Below are 21,299 nucleotides of genomic sequence, written 5' to 3' on the forward strand. Positions count from 1 at the left end.
CTCTGTCTCCAAGATCTCTAAAAAAGGTTGGTCCTGGTCTAGCCTTCACAACATTTGCTAGTGTAGAGTCTACTTCCTTTAAACAAACCAAATAAATGACAAGTTAGTTGTGAAAGCAAAATTCATTAAAGCAAGTAACAGAAAGAACAAAAGTTCTTTTGACAAACTGCATCAGCTCTTTGCCTACCTTTTTTGTCAGTTTCTTGGCCAAGGTTTTACCTGTCCAAAAAGAAAAAGAAAAAACACACTACTCAATCATCTGGAAGTCAAAGCTTTGTTGAGTTCTGCAGAATTTCTTCATACTGTGTTTTTAAAAGAGAAACTGCAAGTGACATGAACAGAACACTATCAACAGTTTAGAAATATTTAAATTTACATAATAGTTAGAAAAAAACTACTATGATAGAATGATAGGAACAACCTGTTCAAACTTAAAAAAACTAATATACTTTCTATTTATTACATTTATATATAAAACTGAAATCACAAAAAACAGCCCTAATATAGTCTCTCCAATTTTTTGCCCTTTAGATATTCCAATTATAACCCCTAAAAATTGCAGTTAATATAGCTAACATCTATCTTCCAGACCAATTGGGCTGCAATAATTTTAAAACTATTGCTATAAAAGACCATCACTAGAAACATTTAGGACATTAGATCAAGTATGTGACAGGTGGCTATTATAGTTTTTCTTCTTCTTTCTAGTCCTTAACTATCTATGTGAATGTAGCGGAAATGAAACTGGCCTAGAGTTTTGTGATCACATCTTAACTGACCTTGGTTAACCAATGTGTGGATAGCTTGCATGGTGCATCATCTAGCAAGGAATGAGAAATGCACTTGGAACTAAATTGCCTGAATTGTTTATCATGAGAAAGAATCATATTTTTACTTGTTAAATATTTTTGATAATTTATAAATATATTATATGAAGAACTCTATACTTTTCTGATTTATAACTTTTCACTCTATGTATTATAAACTTAAGGGACGTGGTGGCTCAGTGGGTTAGGATGCTGAGCTTGTCGATCAGAAGATCGGCAGTTTGGCGGGTCGAATCCTGAGTACCGCGTAGCAGAGTGAGCGCCTGTTACTCGTCCCAGATTCTGCCAACCCAGCAGTTCGAAAGCACATAAAAATGCATGTAGAAAAATAGGGACCACTACGATGGGAAGGTAACAGCGTTCCGTGCGCCTTTGGCATCTAGTCATGCCGGCCACATGACCATGGAGACGTCCTCGGACAAACGCTGGCTCTTCGGCTTTGAAACGGAGATAAGCACCGCCCCCTAGAATTGGAAACTACTAGCACGCATGTGCAGGGGAACCTTTACCTTTACCTTATTATAAACTCATGAATTGAATTAAAAACTTTATGAAGGTCTATATATGTCAATAACAAGTAATGAGAGTTTGATTTTTTTGATTGTTGTAAGAATGAAAGAACAAAAATTATTACAACTTAGGTACTTCAAACTGCCAATGGAGGTTGGCTCAGAAGATGAACTGTGTGCCTTTTAGCATCTTTCCACCTTTTTAAACCTCCATTTACATAACTTTTAAACAACAAATAGCAGACACATGAAACAACGATCAGGAAAAAGCACATTTTTTTCAAGCAAGACATTGGATGTATAAGAAACTGTCACTAGAATCAATGATTACATCAGTGTCCTCTTTAATAAGAACAATTTTTGAATAGTTAGATACCAAATGAGTGTCACACATTTCTTTGCAATCTAAATTGTATAAATTCAGAGCTTCATAATATAAATTTTACTTAACTACCATATTAGTTATCTGTTAATACCAATGTTCAGACTAAACCTGATATTAGTATCTCAAAGGCCATTAATTCAACCCATGTTTTCCTGAATACAATGCACTTAACCTATGTTTCTTTAGGAAGAACATATAACCTTTTTGTTATTCAAAAGTCACTATTTTATCATTTGTGATAATGTTGTAATGCAAAAGAAAAATGCAGCATTAATCATGACCCTTTGGTAGGATTCCCCACAATTTGGAGTTTTCCTTTGCAGGTATTTAAGTAGAAAAGCAGAGCAAATGATCAGCCCTAGCTTTGCTTCCTGTTTTGCTTGGAAGTTGTTTCTACCACCATTTATCCTTCGAGGGGCAACTCACCTGACCTCCATGCCCCCTAATGTTTTTCTGGCCATTAAAAAGTCAAAATGCAAAAACAGAAATGACTGCAATTGGACCATCTCCTGACTCTGTAATGTAAAGGCACGGTGACAAGGGGATTCAGCATTTCCTTGCCCTTTGGAGATAATTCAAACTCAGAGGTCACAAAATCAAATGATGTTATTAAGAAAAAGAGGACAAAATGTTAAAAAATAAAATGAAGACATTTTACATGAAAAAATGTCAGTTTACATGAAAAAAGTAAATCCGAAAGAAAATTCAGTGCTCCAGACAGGCCACAAGATGGCACTGGTCTCAAAAAAAAAGTCTGAAAAAATGTAAGAAAAGTATCTTCAAATATTTAACCTTAAATATGTTGAAATCAAACATTTAATTCTGTAACTTATATTCTAGAAAGATAGAAAAATGAGACTTAATGCAACCAAAAAACAAAAACGAATCCCTACCTATTTTACCCTTTCCCATAAATTTGGATCCTGCAATGCACTCTACATAGGGGTCAGAAGTGGGGAAGGCACTCCTAGTCCATTCCCTTAAACCAGGGGTAGGCAACCTTGGCTCTTGTATGACTCCTGGACTTCAACTCCCAGAATTCCTGAGGGAACTGAAGTCCACGAGTCATAAAAGAGCCAAGGTTGCCTACCCCTGCCTTAAACATTTATCATCTAATGGGACCTAGGAAGTGTGCCATTTCCATAGCAACCCCTGCCCTACGGAACACTTTTCCCTCTGAAGTTTAGCAGGCCTCTACCATCCTATTCTTCCATAAAGCCTTGGATTCCCCAGTGAGCATGATTGACTGGGGAATTCTGGAAATTGAAGTCCACCCATTTAAAAAATGTCAAGGCTGAGGAACACTGCATCCGAGGTTATTGGGTAAAGTGAAGCCCCATTTTTCTACAGACTTTTTTGTTTTAAAAAGGCCAAACTTCCTCCATATCTAGCAGGACAAAGGGCTGAGGTACATGTGTATATGAACAAGACCAAATTCAGTTGTGGGAGCATAAATGAAGAGTCTCTAGTCTGCTGGTTGTATTCAGAATAAACTGCATCATCTAATTCAGTTTCTCTCATTTTAAAGTGATACACAAATAAGAAATTTTCCTTCTTAATTTCTCTTTACTAAAATCAGAGAGGGTTTGGCCAATGGACAAATCGGTATTCATTCAGTAGCATTGTTTAAATCAAAAAGAAAAACAGCACTTACGCTCTGATTTGTCAAACATAACTGAGAACAGGAAGTCTCTTGGAGTCATGTAATATTCTCCTTCATATTCCAAAGAAGCAAATTGCATAAAACGTTGCTTTCGAATGGAAAGCTTCTCTGCCATCTCTTCATCCACAACATCTTCCTTCTAACAAACAGGAAAGGGTTTAGCAAATACAGGTAAATTTATTCACGAATAGAATCACTAGCTATGACTCAGCAACAGAACAAGACCTGAAACTATATCATTGCTGTATGCTGCAAAACAAATATTTATTTTAGACTAAGGCGATTGTCAAAAGGATTGTTAGCAATTATGCACACATCTGTTTGTGGGTTTGTAGGCGTGCATTAAAAAAAAACAACACTCCTGAATCTTACCCAAACTCTTGGATAAGATGGAAACAATGAGGTGTGATTAATTATAAATGTATTTTCACCTCGTTAGATGGTGTCCAATGCTGTGTCATTAGACAAAAAAGACAATACAAATAATCAAGGGGCTAGAACAACTTCAGATAAGACAAGATGCCTGAGATGCTTTAGTTGAGAAAAATTGTGTAAGTGATCAAGGGAACTGGGAGAGAAGGCAGCTGCTGCTGCAGGGAGGGGGGGGGTTGTTGAACAAATGCTGGTGCACAAATAAATGCTGCCTCTTGGGTCGAATGAATGAATGCAGTTGCGTGCATGAAATGCTGGGGCTTGGGGGGGGGGTTGCCCCACAAGACAAGGTGTAAGGTGGGCATAGTTAGAAGTGGAGATAGGCAGGTGGGGGGAGTTGGCTTGAGGCTGTGAGGGACAAAAAGTCTAGAATGGTTTGTATTGGGTACTTGCTCAATTAAACGTGATTCTTGGTTAACAACTGCAATGGGGACAGACAGGATTGCTGTCTCCAAGTGAAGCAATCCCAAGACATCTCATTACATATTGCCAGTGGTGGGATTCAAATATGTGAACAACCAGTTCTCTGTGTGGATGCCACTTCTGGAAGTCCGTTCTGGGCCTGGGCAACAAAAAATTAGCTACTGGTTCTGCCGAAGTGGTGCGAACCGGCTGAATCCCACCACTGCATATTGCATTGACTTGTCAACTAAAATTCTTGTCCCAACTGTGGTCGTAAATTGAGGGTTATCTGTAATCTTAGGGATTATTTTGGAAATACTAAACTGGAATCCACTTCCCTGTATCTTCAGTTTATTATGTAATGCCCTAAACTCTGGACTGACAGAGAAATAGGTCTTAACTTTCTTCTGTGTGAAACCACTTCATGGGTAAGAATGTTGTATTTTTCCTCTGAGTCTTCTCTTCTCAAGGCTAAACATATCTATTCCCTTAATTTGTCACTCCAGGAGTTAAGCTCCAATCTTCTGTTAACCTTCATTGCCCTTTTCTGAATTCATTCCAATTTGTCTGAATGTTTTAAAATTCCACTGAAAAATAGGAACAATATTTAAGGTGAAGGTCTAACCAATGTGAAATAAAGTGGAACTATTCTTTTCAGTCATTTGAAAATATGCTATTGACGCACTTATCATTTTGGAATCACGTCACACTGCTGACTCATATTTGGCTTGTTAACAATTCAAATTTGAGGAATCCTTTCACAAGCACTATTACCATGCCAGGCTGGTTCATCTGAATGCACACTTTATTCATTACATATTCTTTTCTATGTATTCTTTTCTTATATCTCTCTAATCGTTCAATTGTTTCCTTCTTTATTACCAGTATTTGCGTTGCTTGAAAGTTAAAAGGACATTCCACCGGTGGAGAGAGAGAAAATTGTAGGCAGAATAAGAACATTGCCTGTTGTCCATAAAGGAAAAATTGCAAAAGACTACAGAAGTATTATGACATAAGTAACAATAGAGCTAGATTGAATATTACTGCTGCCTATGAAAACCAAGTTTCTGTTAAGCCAAGTTTCAACTCCTGTCAACTTCAGAATGATCCCATTCCTCCCTCCATCTTATTTTATTTTCCCCCACCTTTGTTTCTCTTTCTCTAAATATGTGAAGACCAAGCATTATACATGAATTCATAAATATATTGTACATTCAAATCCTTCCTCCATCCTCTTATAACTGGTCCATACCTCAGTTCTAATTAACCTTTAAAGTTAAACCACCGAGGAAGAACTGAGTTGGAAATGCTTTTGAACTGCAATGCAAAGTAAGGAGGGTGTCCAGTAAAAAGCAATGCAATACTGCTCTGAGTTTAGCGTGCACATCTAATTTCCATTTATTTGGTTGGAAAATGAGTTTTACAAAAACAGTGCTCGGTTGAACTACATCATCTGTACAAAGATGAACATAAAGAATGTACCTGTGATTTGGGCTTACTTTCTGATATAAAATTCTGTTTCTGTCTGCCCATCCATCATCCATCCATCTTTGATCAATCTAGCAAACAGCACCAAGCAGTAGCTAGAGACAAACTGTAGAAGCGAAAGCAAAATGCCTTTTCATCCTGCCTTTACTCTTGCTCTGGGTGAATGTTTTATATTATATATTTATATTTATTAAATTTTTTATACCGTCCTTCTCCCGAAGGACTCAGGGCGGTGTACAGGGCAATAAATATTAAAAAAACAAAGTACAAAAGTTAAAAAACAATTAAATATTATGCCCGATATATACAATAATTAAAAACCATGTTAAAACCCCAACCCCCAAACCCATCAAACCAGGCCGGATTGCTCAAATAAGTAAGTTTTTAGATCCCGCCAGAAGGAGCGAAGGTCGGGGGCCATCCGGAGCTCAACCGGCAAGCGGTTCCACAGAGAACGCCCTCCCCCTGGGGGCCACCAGTCGACATTCTTTGATCGGAGGCACCCTGAGGAGGCCCTCTCTGTGGGAGCGCACTGGACGGAGGGAAGTTGACACCAACCGCAGGTGTTGCTGTAGGTAATCCGGACCCATGCCATGTAGGGCTTTGTAAGTCATTACTAACACCTTGAATCTCACCCGGAGGGCAACCGGCAGCCAATGCAGCTCGCCTTTACTGATTCCTTAAAACTTTTTTAGCTTAAATTTCATGGATGTGTTAAACAGAATAGTGTATTCAGCTTTTTTTCTCTATATGACTCAGGGATTTCTCTCCCTACATCATTGACAATGATGACTGAAGCAGTGAAACTGCTGGCACTCTCAAGTGATGCCCTTCAACCAGCAACCTAAAAATGAGTCATGATCACAACTGAGTTTTGTACTTGCTGCAGAAGGAAGACCCATTTGGGGGAAAAAAATCACAAGGAATCTGGTAGCATTTTTCTAACAAATGTTAGGCATAAGCTGGTGAGATCAGCAGCTTATGCTTTTCAACAAATTGTTAGAAAAGGTGCTACCAGATTCCTTTTGTTCTTGTTCTGCAATTCTTCTCTTTTCTGGAGAAGTTGAAAAAAGCCAGCTGAGCTATAAGTACAGTCCAGTAGTATATGCCTATTTTTCCAAAGATTTCCTGCATATCTCAAGAACAGTTTCAAATTTTTACATTCTAAGAGCAAAAAAATAGATAATATTATTGGTAGTAGTTCAATCACAAGTTCCTTTAGTTTAGTCTAACTAAATTCAATAGGACTTATTTTCAGTTAAGTATAAATACAGTTATGGTCTAAGTAGGCAAATCTGGTACTTTCAAGATATATTATATTACAATTTCAGAATTCCTAGCTAAGCTACTGATTATGATAGCAAAAATTATAGTCCAAAGACTTGGGAAAGTTGATCTAATATAAGCAATTTATTTGAAAAATGAGTCAGAAGCATGGCCTTCAACTAGACTGAGGAATATCAAAACCTTTTGGCTACTGGCACTTGTACATCTATACAAATACTATGGATAATGGTATCAAAAGCTTCCAAGAGGTCAATTAAAGCAAGAATGGATACACTACCCTATGCTACTCCCACCAGAGATCATCCAAAAATGTAACGAATATCATATCTGGGCTAGAACTGAAAGGGGTCTAGATAACCTGCTTCATCCACGTATTAAGTATGGATCAACTAGAACACGGATATTGATGTTTCACAAGTGACAGAACTAAGAGGAAAAACTGCAATGGCAAATACTGCTAAGTTTATGTTATACTGATTCAAATAACCTAATTCCTTAAAAAAATCAGAATTAATGATGCATTTTAATTAAACCGAACCCATCCATTTAACATTGTTTAAACTGGTAATTAATAAATACATACTTATGTAGGTGCGGGTGTGTGTAAGAAAGAAAACACATTTTTGAGGCACAATTGAACTATAAAATGTATTCAGTTAATGTTTAGTTATTTTATTGAAACTACAGATGGTAGGAATTCAGAAACTCTAATATATCATATATACCATAGTAGCAAAACATCAACTGAAGTAACAAAGAAAAAGATTTCAGACTGAATTATGAATTAAATGTTCCTGTAATTTTACGTTAGACCCCTTCTTATGGTAACTGGAAACATTAATGTTAGATCTCTAATACTTAGTGGTGAATTAGACTTGAATGACTTCAAAGAACTCTCCAATGACGCAAATCATTTCTCCTTTCACTGACATACCAACTAATCAGCTGCTAGGAAGCAATTTGTATCTGAACATTATTTACACAGACACAATCTGTAACTTGCAGGGAGATAGGCTTCAACACAGCAGTATTTCCTGCAAGCTAATTTTTAATTTGAGCAAGAAATCATGTTAAATTATTTGGAAAGAAGAAAGACATTGATTTTTCTCTTTCTTTTACTCTACATAGAAACACTAGCCCGAGGCAGTTGTAACCATACATGTACAAAATCCTATCACCAAACCCTGTAAAGCTTAATTCATTTATCTCTGGAATGAATAATGGGTCTTAAATTACAGGCAGTTAATTCTAACCAAAAAATAGATGAGAATAAAAGGTACTATGCATTTCTTCAAATCTTGATACCATAAATAATGTGTTCCCTTTCCTTCATTATTAACTTTTGATCTTTATGAATACCATCTAGTACTTGAAAAATGTAGAGTTGTGTGCAGTGTATAGTGTTTATTGAAGGGTCATTTTTAAAAAGCTTGGTTCCTTTCAAAATGAATTGTTGGTTCCAGTTTTTTTTCCAGTATAGTACAATTAAGTGACCTTTCTTGCTCTTTCTCACACATTTACACACATTCCTTTCTTGCAGTCTTTTATTCCCTCTCCTCATATTAATAATTTAATTCCAGCTTCTATTCTAACATACAAAGATTTGTGAGAGCAATTCTGGTAGAAGGTTTGAATTCTATTAGAATAACATCTAACTTACCTGTCTCTGAGGAGTCCCAATAAGGATGAAACTGATTGCCCAGAACCGCCAGGTGAGTAATGTAACTAATCTTTGAAAAATAACTTGTGATCTTTCTTGGGAGCTGATATAGTCTCTATTAATTCTATCTCAACATCCCGAGTCTGTAACCCATCTTTACTAACATAAAAAACCACCAAGATTCTGTATAGCTTGCTGTAGATCACGGGTGTCAAACTCGCCATGTCACATGATGTGTCGCAACACATCGCAACTCTTTTTGCATTGCTGGCGATGGGGTGCGCCCGGTTCTGGTATGATGAAACCGGCCCGCAGGCCAGCTGTTTGACACTCCTGCTGTAGATCATTCCATCTTGTCTCCCATCCCCTCAACCTGATACTACCAGATAATGAGGGGAAACATATGAAGACCTCAATTTAATGATGCATCCTAGGAGAGGAAATCCCACTGTCAATTCTCTGATGAACTTGAATAAATTTCAATCCTCTAAGGCAGGGGTGTCAAACTCAATTTCATTGAGGGCTGCATCAGTATTATGGTTGCCCTCAAAGGGCTGGGTGGGCGTGACCGAGTAGGTGTGGCTGAGTGGGCGTGGTCAGCTCAATGCTGCTCACTCAGCGCAGCTGACTTGAGATACCTGGTCAGGAAAGAACAAGTTGCACCGGCTAATTTGATGTGGGGACAACTCGTTGCCCCACAAGCTCTTCACCTCCCCAAACTTCTTCAGCCAAGCATGTGCACACACACACGCACACAGACTGCATTCCATGTTTAGGGACATTTATCCACAGAGGATGGAAAGGGCCTTCTTCCCAAGCCCAGGCATGATTGGTAGTTTGTTAGCTCAGATGTAGATATCCTCCTAGTCTCCAAGCTTGGGGTGTGTGTGTGTGTGTGTGTGTGTGTGTGTGTGTGTTCCTTCTTCTGCCTTGACAGATCTCTGGAGAGCAAGAGGAAGCAAGGAGCAGCACTTCCCAGTCCTGCATGAGGGGGGCTGGCCCTTCTTGAAAGGGAATCCCCATTTCCAATCATGCGTGGTCACAATGCTGGCTTGTTGGAGCAGCCTTCCCTCATGCAGCTTCCCTGCCACCTTCTGCTCCTCTCCAGAGATCTTTCAAGGCAGAAGAAGTTGGAGGAAACTGCTTCCTGGAAACTTTTGCCACATCAGCATCATGGTTGCCTTCAAAGGGCTAGTTACATGTAAGACTATTGTGTTGTATTAGTTCAGAACTGTATTATGTCTAAGAGTGGGGCAAAAAGGAGTAAAATTTCAAATATAACAAATAAGTTATTTATTTCAAATAAATCTGGAGATCTCTTGCTTGCAGGCCAGGGTTCAAGTGAATGGCAGTTTAAGCTTTGCCTGCCAGATGCCAAATGGTGCTTACCACTGCCTGTTGTGAGAAGGGTCAGTGTTCTGGGTTCATTTATGCTGATGCATGCTTTAGTTATGTGGTTGGGCACAATGGTATCCGGCTGCCTTTTTTTATTTTTTAACTACATTTACATCTTGCTTGCACAAATATAATGCCCTCTCCCTTAGCAAGTAGGGGGAACAAATGGCTGCTTTGTAGTTCCTGAGGTCCCATCAGGTACATAGTGTTGAGAAATGCTCCTATTTCACTGCAGCAATTTAGACATTCAGAACACAGAAGAGGAAGCCCATGAATCAGATATCATCGATTAGATACCTTGAAGAGCGAGAAAAGGCCTTTTGAGCACCCTTGGGAAAGGTCTGCAGCTGCCTTTGGCTGGAGAATTGGGTGGGTGGGGGCTCATCTGAATCCCAAAGGTAAAGCTCTGCTTGGAATTAATTGGGTATTCTGTTGGATGGTAGGCCAAGACTCGCTAATAACCTGTCCCATATAAGTTTGAAAGATCAGGTGTTGGAATTTGCCAAAAAGAAAGCCTAAGTAAACTGATACGGTTGGGCCTCCCTGGCTGCAAAGCCAAAGGTAGAGTTGGGGCTGTTGCTGTGCAGAACTGCGTTTATCCTAAAGACCTTCAGGTCGCTAGAACAGACTAGAGTAGACTGTAGCTTGCTTTTGAAAAGCCCCAAAGACAACACAGCAGTAAAAATCTCTGCTGGGCCTTGGAATGCTGTCTTCCTTCAGGAGCTTAGCTGGTGGCACACAATGCCTGCTTAGCCCCTAAGAGCCGAGGAAGGTGTTCCTTTTACTAACATTTGCTACTAACTCTTGTCACTAACATGCTAATTCATGCTATTGCTTTTTTTTAAAAAAAAATTGTTGGTTAGACCAAACCTAACATCCTAGCACGTCAGCCAGCATTTAAGTAACATGTTCACATAGTACAATACATGAAAAACCATATGGCACAATATCTATAAGCATCTCTATAGTACAATCTCTATAGCCTTATCTGAACATAGACATTTGCAATTTAATATTTAAACATCAGAAGAATAGTCAGAACTCCTCTGCTATTGATTCCGAACATTAAATGTCATAGTAACTACCATAAGACCATATGTTTTGTACATAAGGGTTTTCAATTATAATTGTATTTAAATCTTTAGTATATATTCTCAAAGCTACTGCATTATGAATATGTTCCTGTTATTACATCCAAACTGCGAAAAAAGGTTACATATTTATGATTATTTTTGGTTTTGTTTTTTATTTCAGCAGAGTCTAACCTGGCTCAGATTATTTCTTTTAATATAAACTATGTGGGGGAAGAAAGAAAAAAAGAAAGAAAATGTGGAGAGAATACAAAGGCAAGTAGAGGCCACAAGTTCTAATAACCAACTTATTTAACATGTCATATATTCACATCCAAGCTACAAGTTACTATACTGAATTGCTTTACAAATGCCATTACAATAAACTACCAATTAATGCAGTTACAAAAGGTCACTATTATTGCCTTACCTACAGTTGAGCTTTCCACAGAAATGTCAGCCACTAGCCTTTGTTTGTTACAGTATTTAGCCATGGCTCTTCGAGCTCCCCGGTCCAGGCTGAGAGTTTTTAGTTTTAATTGGGGTTTTATTCTCAGGGATTAAATTTAATTGTTTTTAATTGTTTTCAATTTTTGTATCACTGTTTTAAGTACCCTGTAAACCGCCCTGAGTCCTTCGGGAAAGGGCAGTATATAAATCCAATAAATAAATAAATAAATAAATAAATAAATAAATAAATAAATAAATAAATAAATAAATAAATAAATAATAAATATTTACCTGCTTACTTTTTCATATATTCCTGTACAAACTTTGAGGTTAACACACATCTGATAAAGCAGGTCCCAAAAACTTCCTGACATTGTAATACTGCTTAAGATAATAGAAGAGGCTTACTATTCTTACCTTTTGATAGCAAGACTATCCAATACAGTTCCCCTTCTGAAATATTTCCAATGAGTAATTATGGGTTGCAATCTCTAGTGGAGAGAGCATTCTCCATGTATTCAGACATTATTATTTGTATTATTGTATTATTATTTCAAATTAGAAACTGAGCCCAGTTAAAGCGAATTTGAATGATGCTATTGGAAGTCCTGACTCAAATTAATCCAGGTTTGATTTATGTGTATCCAGCCAAGTATTTCAATTCCCCCCCCCTCTCTCTCTCTCTCACACACACACACACACACACACACACAGTTTCTTCAAGGTGTATGTATGTATGCTGCATACATTCTGACTTTCTATTTCTTTGCCTTTCCATGGAAGTTTTATGAAGAGAACTATTCTGTGCTGCACGTATTACAGCTACAATTCATATTCTTGAACTCTCTCACTCAACTCTACTTCAAGAGTCTTACCTCAGGCTCTCCTAGAAGTAATAACAAGTCTTCAACAGCCATTTTTACCTAGACTCCATTTTGGTTTGCCAGCTATAACCCTTCTTCTCCTTCTTCCCAGAAATGTTTCTTTTAAATGTCCAGCTCTCTCCTCCTCCTAACTAATTCAGTAGCAGACCTCTTTGTTATGGAAAATATATTATTTCTTCTACTCTCAGGGTCTGCTATCATCTAAAAAAAAAAAGCATATCCTGGTTGGATGTATGCATGAAATAATAACAGATAATTTTGGACGACAGCATGCCTTGCACCTTCAGTTATGCCAGGATGGAACTTATTTTCTACACCCATTTCAATCAGGATTTCATCTGGTACTCAGTACTAGACTGTTTTGGCTGTTTTGCCGTGTGGCTTATGCCAGAAGAAAGATTGGGAGTCAGGGTTCAGAATGTGACCCTGCTAGTTTTCCTAGAGCACTCAGCAGCTTTCACTGACATTTATTACGGTATTTCTGGCTGTACTGGGCCTCGTGGATAACGTTTTCCAGTGGTTTATGTACTTTTCTGTTGGGATGTGTCCAAAGTGTGCTGAAGGATCACTGCCTGATACCTAGGTCTCTTCAGGGTTCTATCTTTTGTCCTATGTTTTTCATCATGAAAAAATCCTTGGAGGGTATAATTTAGACTGAGCTTTGAAGAAGGATCCCATCCGTGTTCTGACAGCACTCAGTTACTACTGCAGTTTGCTTTCTAATTCCAAGGAAAAGAATCAGTGCCCTTGAATGCTGCTCAATGATACAAGATAGGGAGATTACATAATATCTGCACTGAAAGATTTGGACTTGTTAATAGTTGCTTTCTAGGCACAATTTAAGTTTTGGACATTTGAAACCCTAACAGCTTTGGATCTATCTTCTGGGCCGTTCCTCCTGCTACTAACGTAACTAGTTACTAATACAGCAGGAAGGCAATTAGCCAGTGGAACAGCTTGCCTCCAGAAATCGTGGGCGCTCCATCACTGGAGATTTTTAAGAAGAGGCTAGACAGTCACTTGTCTGAAATGGTACAGATCCTCCTGCTGGAGCAAGGGGCTGGACTAGAAGACCTCCAAGGTCCCTTCCAGCTCTATCCTATTCTAACCTTTTCCTCTTGCCTTCATATGCAGAACATGGAACAATGAGCTTCATTTACAGAAAGGTATTTGCAATGTTAGGATAAACTTCCTAGCAGTAAAAAACAGACCAACATCGAATATTAAGGGTAATTGTTGAATTGGATAGGTCTCTAATGTGGCTGCTTTAATGTAGATACCTGCATTGAGCAGGTACTTGGGCTTGATCAACTAAATGATCTTTTGTAACCTTATGATTCTACATACTGATCAAGTTGTATGTCTACAGTTGACCAATTTTTTAACAAGAATGTGGAGACTTTCACCAAAAAACAAGTATAATTAGAAATAGCTTCCATACAAACAGGCAGTTCAACCTATTATGATTTGTTTTTTGGACTCATCGAGATATTGCCTTAATGTACAGTGATTTTAAACCAAGCTCTTAAACATGGTACTCAAATTTACTGTAGACCAAGTATTAATAAAGAGACCATAGATTTGTTTGAAACAATACATATATATGCAAAATATATTTGGCTTTGAATAAATGTATACTTTTTTTGGCAAAGTATATATCTTCTGTGTGAAATGGGGAAGAATATCAGTATGGCACATCTTCCAACAATTACTTATTATTTCATGCTGCAGACTGAAAACTAAGTCAAACACACAAAGCAGATTCAAGAACATATTATATCTGGGACTCTACAGATGCTTTAACAATGAGAAATTTTGCTGAAATTGTAAATGTTTTATTAAAGGAAATTAATCCAATAAAATTTAATACCTCCTTTGAATGCTTAATTTTTTATTTCTAAAATACACACTAAATAGAAAACCATAGTATTCCCTTTTGTAATGACAACAAAAATAGTTATTTTAATAATTTAATATACATTCTAAAATTCTTTTAATATATTCTTCCTATATTCAGAAGTTTCATATAAACTTTTAAAACCAGTCTGTTTTACTGGCTGGTAAATCTGTAGAACAGATTCAAGGTTGGTATCCTCATATGTATATGTTCTTTTGCCAATACACAAGTTCCACAATTCAGCCAGTACTGAATAAAACTGACAATCTGTGAATTATTAATCATGAATATCATTAGGTTTTCAGCCACAGAATCTAGAAGACCAAATCTGAATAGATTTAACATCAAGATAAATTAATATACCAAATGGTAGACTGGATTAAGAAAACAAATTTGGTGTAGTGGTCAAGGCACAAGAATAGTAACTAAAGTTCCAGTCTAGATGAATGGATGGGTGAATTTGGGTTACTTACTCCCTCTCAGCCTAGGAAGAAGGCAAAGGCAAACAACTTCTCAAAAAACCTCCAAGCAAATTGCAGGGACCAGTCCAAGCAGTCACTAAAAATCAAATCTGATTCATAGGCACACAAATAGTTTGGACCACGTTAGACTAATTGGCACTATCACCTTTTCTTAAATAAATATATACAAACACCTCAGTGCTTCAGGTTTTTCTTCTTTTTTAAAAAAATGGTCAACACATTTCTTTTAAATGCTGTTATATTTTTTAAATAGTGTTTTGTTTTCTTTCTGCCAAACCAGTTCTCATCAAAGAAAAAGAGTCAGGAAATGTTGAGTTTTCAATACCATGTTAATATAAAACACCACTCCAAAATACTGTTTGTTAAAGTGAAATATCTATTTCATTCATTAGATTTTTCTTTAAAAAAAATCTTAATTTTATTAATTTATAAGCAACTCAAGGTGGCAAACATACCTAATGCTTCTTCCTCTTCCTATTTTCCCCAATATGCAATATTTATTTATGTGCTTGATTTATATAGTCCACCATCTCACTCTGACATAACTCTAATGTTATGAGCCATTAAGAGCATGTTTACTATTGGTCTGGGTATAAATCTGACAAATATATAAATAAAATTTTATTTCTGATTGTTCAGTCAATCATTTCTGACTCTGAACAGACAACAGTTAGCCAGATCTATTGGTAACTGCTCTTTTTGAGTTCTAAACATGTGCTCTGATATTAGTGATAGTATCTTACTGTCTTGCCTTCTGCTGGTCTGCTGCTATTGCCTTCAATTTCCCCAAGTATCAGAGCCTCCTCCAAAGATTGTTATTTATACTTTGTGTCCAAAATATTTAACCTGCAGCTGAGCTGTTACTTCTTCCAGTGAGTAGTCTAGTTTTATTTCATCTAGTTTTGAATTATTTGTTCCACTTGCTGTCCAAGGCACTCTTAACAATTGTCTTTAGCATCCCAGTACAAAAGCATTAATTGTTCTATATTTATCCTTACCAATGGTCCAGCTTTCACACTCATACATTGCTACAGACTATGCCAGGTGTAGGCAAGCTCGGCTCTTTTATGATTCGTGGATTTCAACTCCTAGAATTCCTGAGCCAGCCATGCTGAGGGGAAAGGGAGAGGTTTCCAAGCTGAGTAATGAGAGTTGAAGTCCACAAGTCATAAAAAAGCCAAGGTTGCCTGCCCCTGGACTAGGCAATACAGGAATAGTATTGTGATATTTCTCTACTTTAATACAGGCAGTCTTTGAGGTACAACTTTAAGGTAGCCTGGTCTTCATGGTCATAATTTGTGATGGATGTAAAGCAGGTTGGCCATGTGATTTTACAACCCTTTACAAACTTTTTTGCAGAGGTTTTTAGCGAACGAGAAACTATGAGCATAGTTTTGCTGAAGGTCAGAAGTAAACGCTAGTTTTCAGTAAAACCGTCACAAAATGCAGTCACATGACTGTAAATACAGCCCAGCTGCTGAGTGCCTGAAAAATGGTCATGTGACCACAGGGCCCTCCCTGACCATTGGAAATTCAAATCCAAGTCATAAGTACCTCTCTTGTTGTTGTTGTTGTTAGCTGCGAAGTCGTGTCCGACCCATCGTGTCCGACCCTATGGACAACGTCTTTTGGTACTGTCCATAGGGTTTTCATGGCAAAGATACTGGAGTGGGTTGCCATTTCCTTCTCCAGTGGATCATGTTTTGTCAGAACTCTCTTATTAAGTCAAGTACATGCATTTTATCTAAACAGGTGTTATAGTCTTTCTCCCAAGAAGCAGGTGCCTCCTTTCTTCATGCTTACACTAACCATCTTTTTGAATTTTTGAGTCAAGAAAAATAACATCTTATTCTACTTTTATTACTCATTCATTGTTCTTGCACTTAACTTTCACCTTCAGTGACAAACTTATTAAGTCTTCCTCACTTCTAAACCCCAAATCATCAGCATATCATACATTGGTAAAGTTTCTTCCAGCAAATTTAATTTAATTTCCTTTAGCTTGCCATTTCTAATTATGTATTTTGTATATAAGTAAATTAGTGCAAGTGAAGCTAAGCAATGGGCACAATTGTGTATATGGGACCATTTGGCTGGCTAGTAGCAAAAACAAAAAGGCTGTTAAGCAAGATTGAATAAAAAATTGACCTAGTTAAAGAAAAGGACATCTTATTTGAAACCTGGTTTCAAAAATTGCTTAACATAAAATTCTAGCCCGTCTTGAGAACTTCTTTTTTCAAACTTTTTAATTGTAATGACAATTTCAGACCTCTGCATGAATGGCATTTTATTGGAATACAGACTAGTGACATAATGATCATATTTATATTGTTTTTAAGTTTATAGTTATTTCTAAAACTTGATCAGACATCATTTATACCTCTCTTATACAAGAAAGGTCACAAACTATTTGACTACATTGTTCAATTGTTCTGTTGTCTGGAAGAACAACTTAAGAGTAACTCTGTGGTTAAGACTTGTGCCAGAAATCTAAAATGTGATTTTCTTATATTTCCCTCCCCCTCCCAAACTTTTGTTACTCCCTTTCCCTATTAAATATTTGCACCACTTAAGCTTTTGCTTAGATTTTTCCCACTTTTAAAGTTATGTCTCTTTAGAAGGGAGGGGGGAGGAAAACACTGTTGTCAAATAATTAAAAAAAATCTTGAACATGTTTAAGTAGATGTGTCAGTACTGTAATTCTATTATACAAGCAAAGAGAATGCAAGACAGCCTCTCATTCATATAGGACAAATAGCTGTGCCAAAAGCACAAATTACACCTAATTATAGGGTATAACTCTGTCATCTCTCTTTTTATAACCTAGTCGTTTACACACTTTGATTTTTTTTTACTTCCATTTGAGTTTATTAACATCAAAGCTTTGTCATCACTTATCTGTTTCCACCAAGTTTTTACTTGGGGCAATAAAGAATAAAAACTTCTTTACATTCCAGCTTTTTGGATGCAAGAATGGTTTAGTCTGCATTGTTCTTATGATGTTTTATACAAAGGTTTTAATAACCATGTTGTTAAATTTATTGCCCTTGGCGGAGAAGTCTTAAAATACACTATAATTTAACCTACTGGAGTATTAAATACATTAGTGGAGTGCTCTGAAATTATATTCATATTAATACTATTCCCATAAACAAGGCTAGGTAATTAATGAAGTTTTGAATGAGAATATACCAGTTTTAGATTTTTTTATCGATATTGTATGCCAAGACGTTACTCATATTTTGATCAAATTGGTCAGATACACTGCATCACATTTTCTTTTACAATTAAGGAGGTATGATGGGTATAATGGGTTAATAGGAGGTAGGCATATTAGGTATATATGTTAGATATGTTTGCTGCTCTGATAAGATATAATGTTATTATCTGTACTTACATGTATACATACAACCTATTTTGTATCACTGAGATGTATTATGCATTTATTTTTTATTTCCTTCTTTTTTCAAACTGCAGGTCTCAAATTTGAACTCCGGTTTTGATTCCAGCTTCCATCACACCCAACCTGGCCATTTTTAAAATATATTCTCTGCACAAATGAAACAGAGACAATGCGTACCATCTTCATCTCTTCCTTTGTTTATTCTGAACCCTTCAGTTTTTCCAAAAGTCAATTCTTACAGTAGCTTCTTGTTTACAGTAAACAAGAACATGATTTTTCAGAAAATAATCAGGTGTTTTGGTACACCTACTAAATTCCACCTTTTGGCATATTCTACACAAAGGCCTAGATGTAGTCAATAAAACAAAGACAAATCTTCTTATATTATCTGATTTCATGTCACTCTGCCTTTTCTGAAACCTGCCTATTCATTTGGCATTTCTCTCTCCAGATATAGCACTGTACTCCTTTGTTAAGTTTAAGACCTTAAGGCAAAATTTTGTTTGCCTAAAGAATTAGTGCAATGGTTTATAATTTGCAATATCTAATACCTCCTTCTTCAGGAAAGTACCAATTTTGTCCAATCTCTAGACCAGACTTCCCCAACCTTTCCAGGTTGGTGGCCTGGTGGGGGAGGAGGGAAGAGGGGATGGTTTTGTGGGAGGGGAAGGGGCATGTTTACACAAATGTACGAGCACCCATTGCTTGTGTGAGTGGGGCCGAGCAACAATGATGTTTGCATTAGTGAGCCCACAATGCTCGTGCGAGTGAGACTCCAAGCTCCCATGACGCTTGCATGAATGAGGCCCTGAATGCCTGCAACATTTGTGCAAGTGATGCGCCAAGTGCTCGCAATGTGTGCACGCACAGCCAGCCACTCCTGCAGCCCGGTTGTGAATAGGCTACAAACTGATAGTGGGCCACAGCCCAAGGCTAGGGACCCCTGCTCTAGACCACACTGTCTTGTTCCATATTTGTGGCATAGTGCTGTTAGCATCTAACTGCCTCTTCTCCTCTTGGACAGTCCCACGGATATTTAATCTGCTTTCCTATTTGACAGCTGATCTATTGCCTCTCCCACTCCATTTCTAATGGAGTCTCTTCTCAAATACGTTCTTCTTCTAGAAATAGTTATAGTTATAGTTATAGTTTATTTGATTTATATACCGCCCTTCTCCTTGGTAGGGACTCAGGGCGGTTCACAGGGCATATATAAAAAAGACAATACAAAAATTAAAAAAAGATTAAACCCATGCCCAATTAAAACAGTAATACAAATTTAAAAAACAATTAAAAACCCATAATCCCCCATCAGGCCAGACCAGCTATTTCAAACAGGTGGGTCTTCAGGCCCCGACGGAAAGTTCGGAGGTCTGGTGCCATCCGGAGCTCCACCGGCAGTTGATTCCATAATGCCGGGGCGCCCACAGAGAAGGCCCTCCCCCTGGGGGCCACCAGTCGGCATTCCCTGACTGGCGGCACCCTGAGGAGGCCCTCTCTGTGGGAACGCACAGGGCGGAGGGGAATCGATGCCGGCAGCAGGTGGTCCCTGAGGTATCCCGGACCCATGCCATGTAGGGACTTAAAGATCGTAACCAACACCTTGAACCTCACCCGAAAGACAACTGGTAACCAATGCAGCTCGCGGAGCAAAGGTGTAACATGGGAGTACCGGGAAACTCCCAAGACAACTCTCGCGGCCGCATTCTGTACCAGCTGGAGCCTCCGAGTGGTCTTCAAGGGAAGCCCCAAGTAGAGAGCATTACAGTAGTCAAGGCGAGAGGTCACGAGCGCATGAGTGACCGTACACAGGGCGTCCCGGTTCAGATAGGGCTGCAACTGGCGCACCAGGCGAACCTGGGCGAAAGCCCCCCTAGTCACGGCCACTATATGATCTTCCAGGGTAAGCCGTGAATCTAGGAGGACTCCCAAGTTGCGAGCCCTATCCACGGGGGGTAAGAGCTCACCCCCCATAGAAAGAGATGGAACATTTTGAATGTCCCGGGATGCCGGAATGCACAGCCACTCAGTCTTGTCAGGGTTGAGTTGAAGTCTGTTCCTCCCCATCCAGACCCGAACCGCCTCCAGGCAACGGGACATCACGGCGAGGGCATCACTGGGGTGGTTTCGGGTCAAAAAGAAAAGTTGGGTATCATCGGCATACTGATGATACCCAACTCCAAAACCACAAATGATCTCACCCAGCGGTTTCATATAGATGTTGAACAGGAGAGGCGAGAGAACCGACCCCTGAGGAACTCCACAAACAAGAGACCTAGGGGCCGATCTCTGCCCCCCTGCCAACACCGACTTTATTTCTTGGACAAATCTATGGGTAGTAGCTCAGAAATATTAGGAATATACTTGTTTAAAGATTATTTAAGCCCTGGTCTTCGGCATTTTTCCTGTGTTAGCTAAGTAGTATGTAATACTTTTTAGGGCTCTTATTACAATTAGAAAAATACATGTCAAGTCCTTTAAAAGGTTTATATTTATTTCTATTTTGCTTTTCTTTTAAAAATTACTCATGATGCTTTGTATTCTAACTTTAATCTTGAAAAACCAAAGGAATTTAGATTTAAACTAAGCTAAATTAACTAGTTCATGATAAACTAGAGGAGAAATCTTTGCATGGTTATGCTATGTATTTTGCTTTAATTACTTAAATAAAAATTGCCATGAATTTCTTTACTGGCTGAAGGAGGAACAAAATAGTATTAAGTTAAAATATAGTCAGATCTCTACTAGTTGGCAATTTTACTGCATTTATTAGTAAGGTGCAACACCATTAAAAACCTAAAGCTTGAGCTAAAAATAGCTCTTGTGACTGGAATGCCAATATCCTTATTACTGCACAACAGGATACCTGGTCTACCTCTTCAACTATACAGGAGATTTCTAGTAAATAGCTGTCAACAAGCCTGTGCATGACTGAAATCAAATTACTAATACTATGGGAATAGGCTTTTGAACTTTGTGCCAACAAAGTATCACGTATCTAATCTAAGGAGGAATTACAGACCAAAAGACTGCTATTATTTTATTAGCCATACCACCTTCATTTT

At 38.0% G+C, this 21,299-nt stretch overlaps 1 protein-coding gene across 5 annotated transcripts in view; it reads right to left on the reverse strand.

Annotated features, from left to right (window-relative positions):
* The window catches only part of MICU2 (mitochondrial calcium uptake 2), a 71,245-nt gene that overhangs the window by 38,424 nt on the left and 11,522 nt on the right, over positions 1-21,299 (reverse strand). For all 5 annotated transcript variants that reach the window (XR_014492375.1, XR_014492376.1, XR_014492377.1 and 2 more), the window contains exons 2-4: positions 3,376-3,523; positions 188-219; positions 1-76 (exon numbers count right to left, since the gene is read on the reverse strand). Coding sequence is in view for 2 of the 5 variants with exons in the window: in XM_083361538.1 (XP_083217664.1) it covers positions 1-76; positions 188-219; positions 3,376-3,499 (232 nt within the window). In the remaining 3 variants the exon portion in view is untranslated. The remainder of the gene's footprint in view (positions 77-187; positions 220-3,375; positions 3,524-21,299) is intronic.

This window comes from Vipera ursinii, assembly GCF_947247035.1.
Source record: "Vipera ursinii genome assembly, chromosome: 4".
Classification (NCBI taxonomy): Eukaryota; Metazoa; Chordata; class Lepidosauria; order Squamata; family Viperidae; genus Vipera; species Vipera ursinii.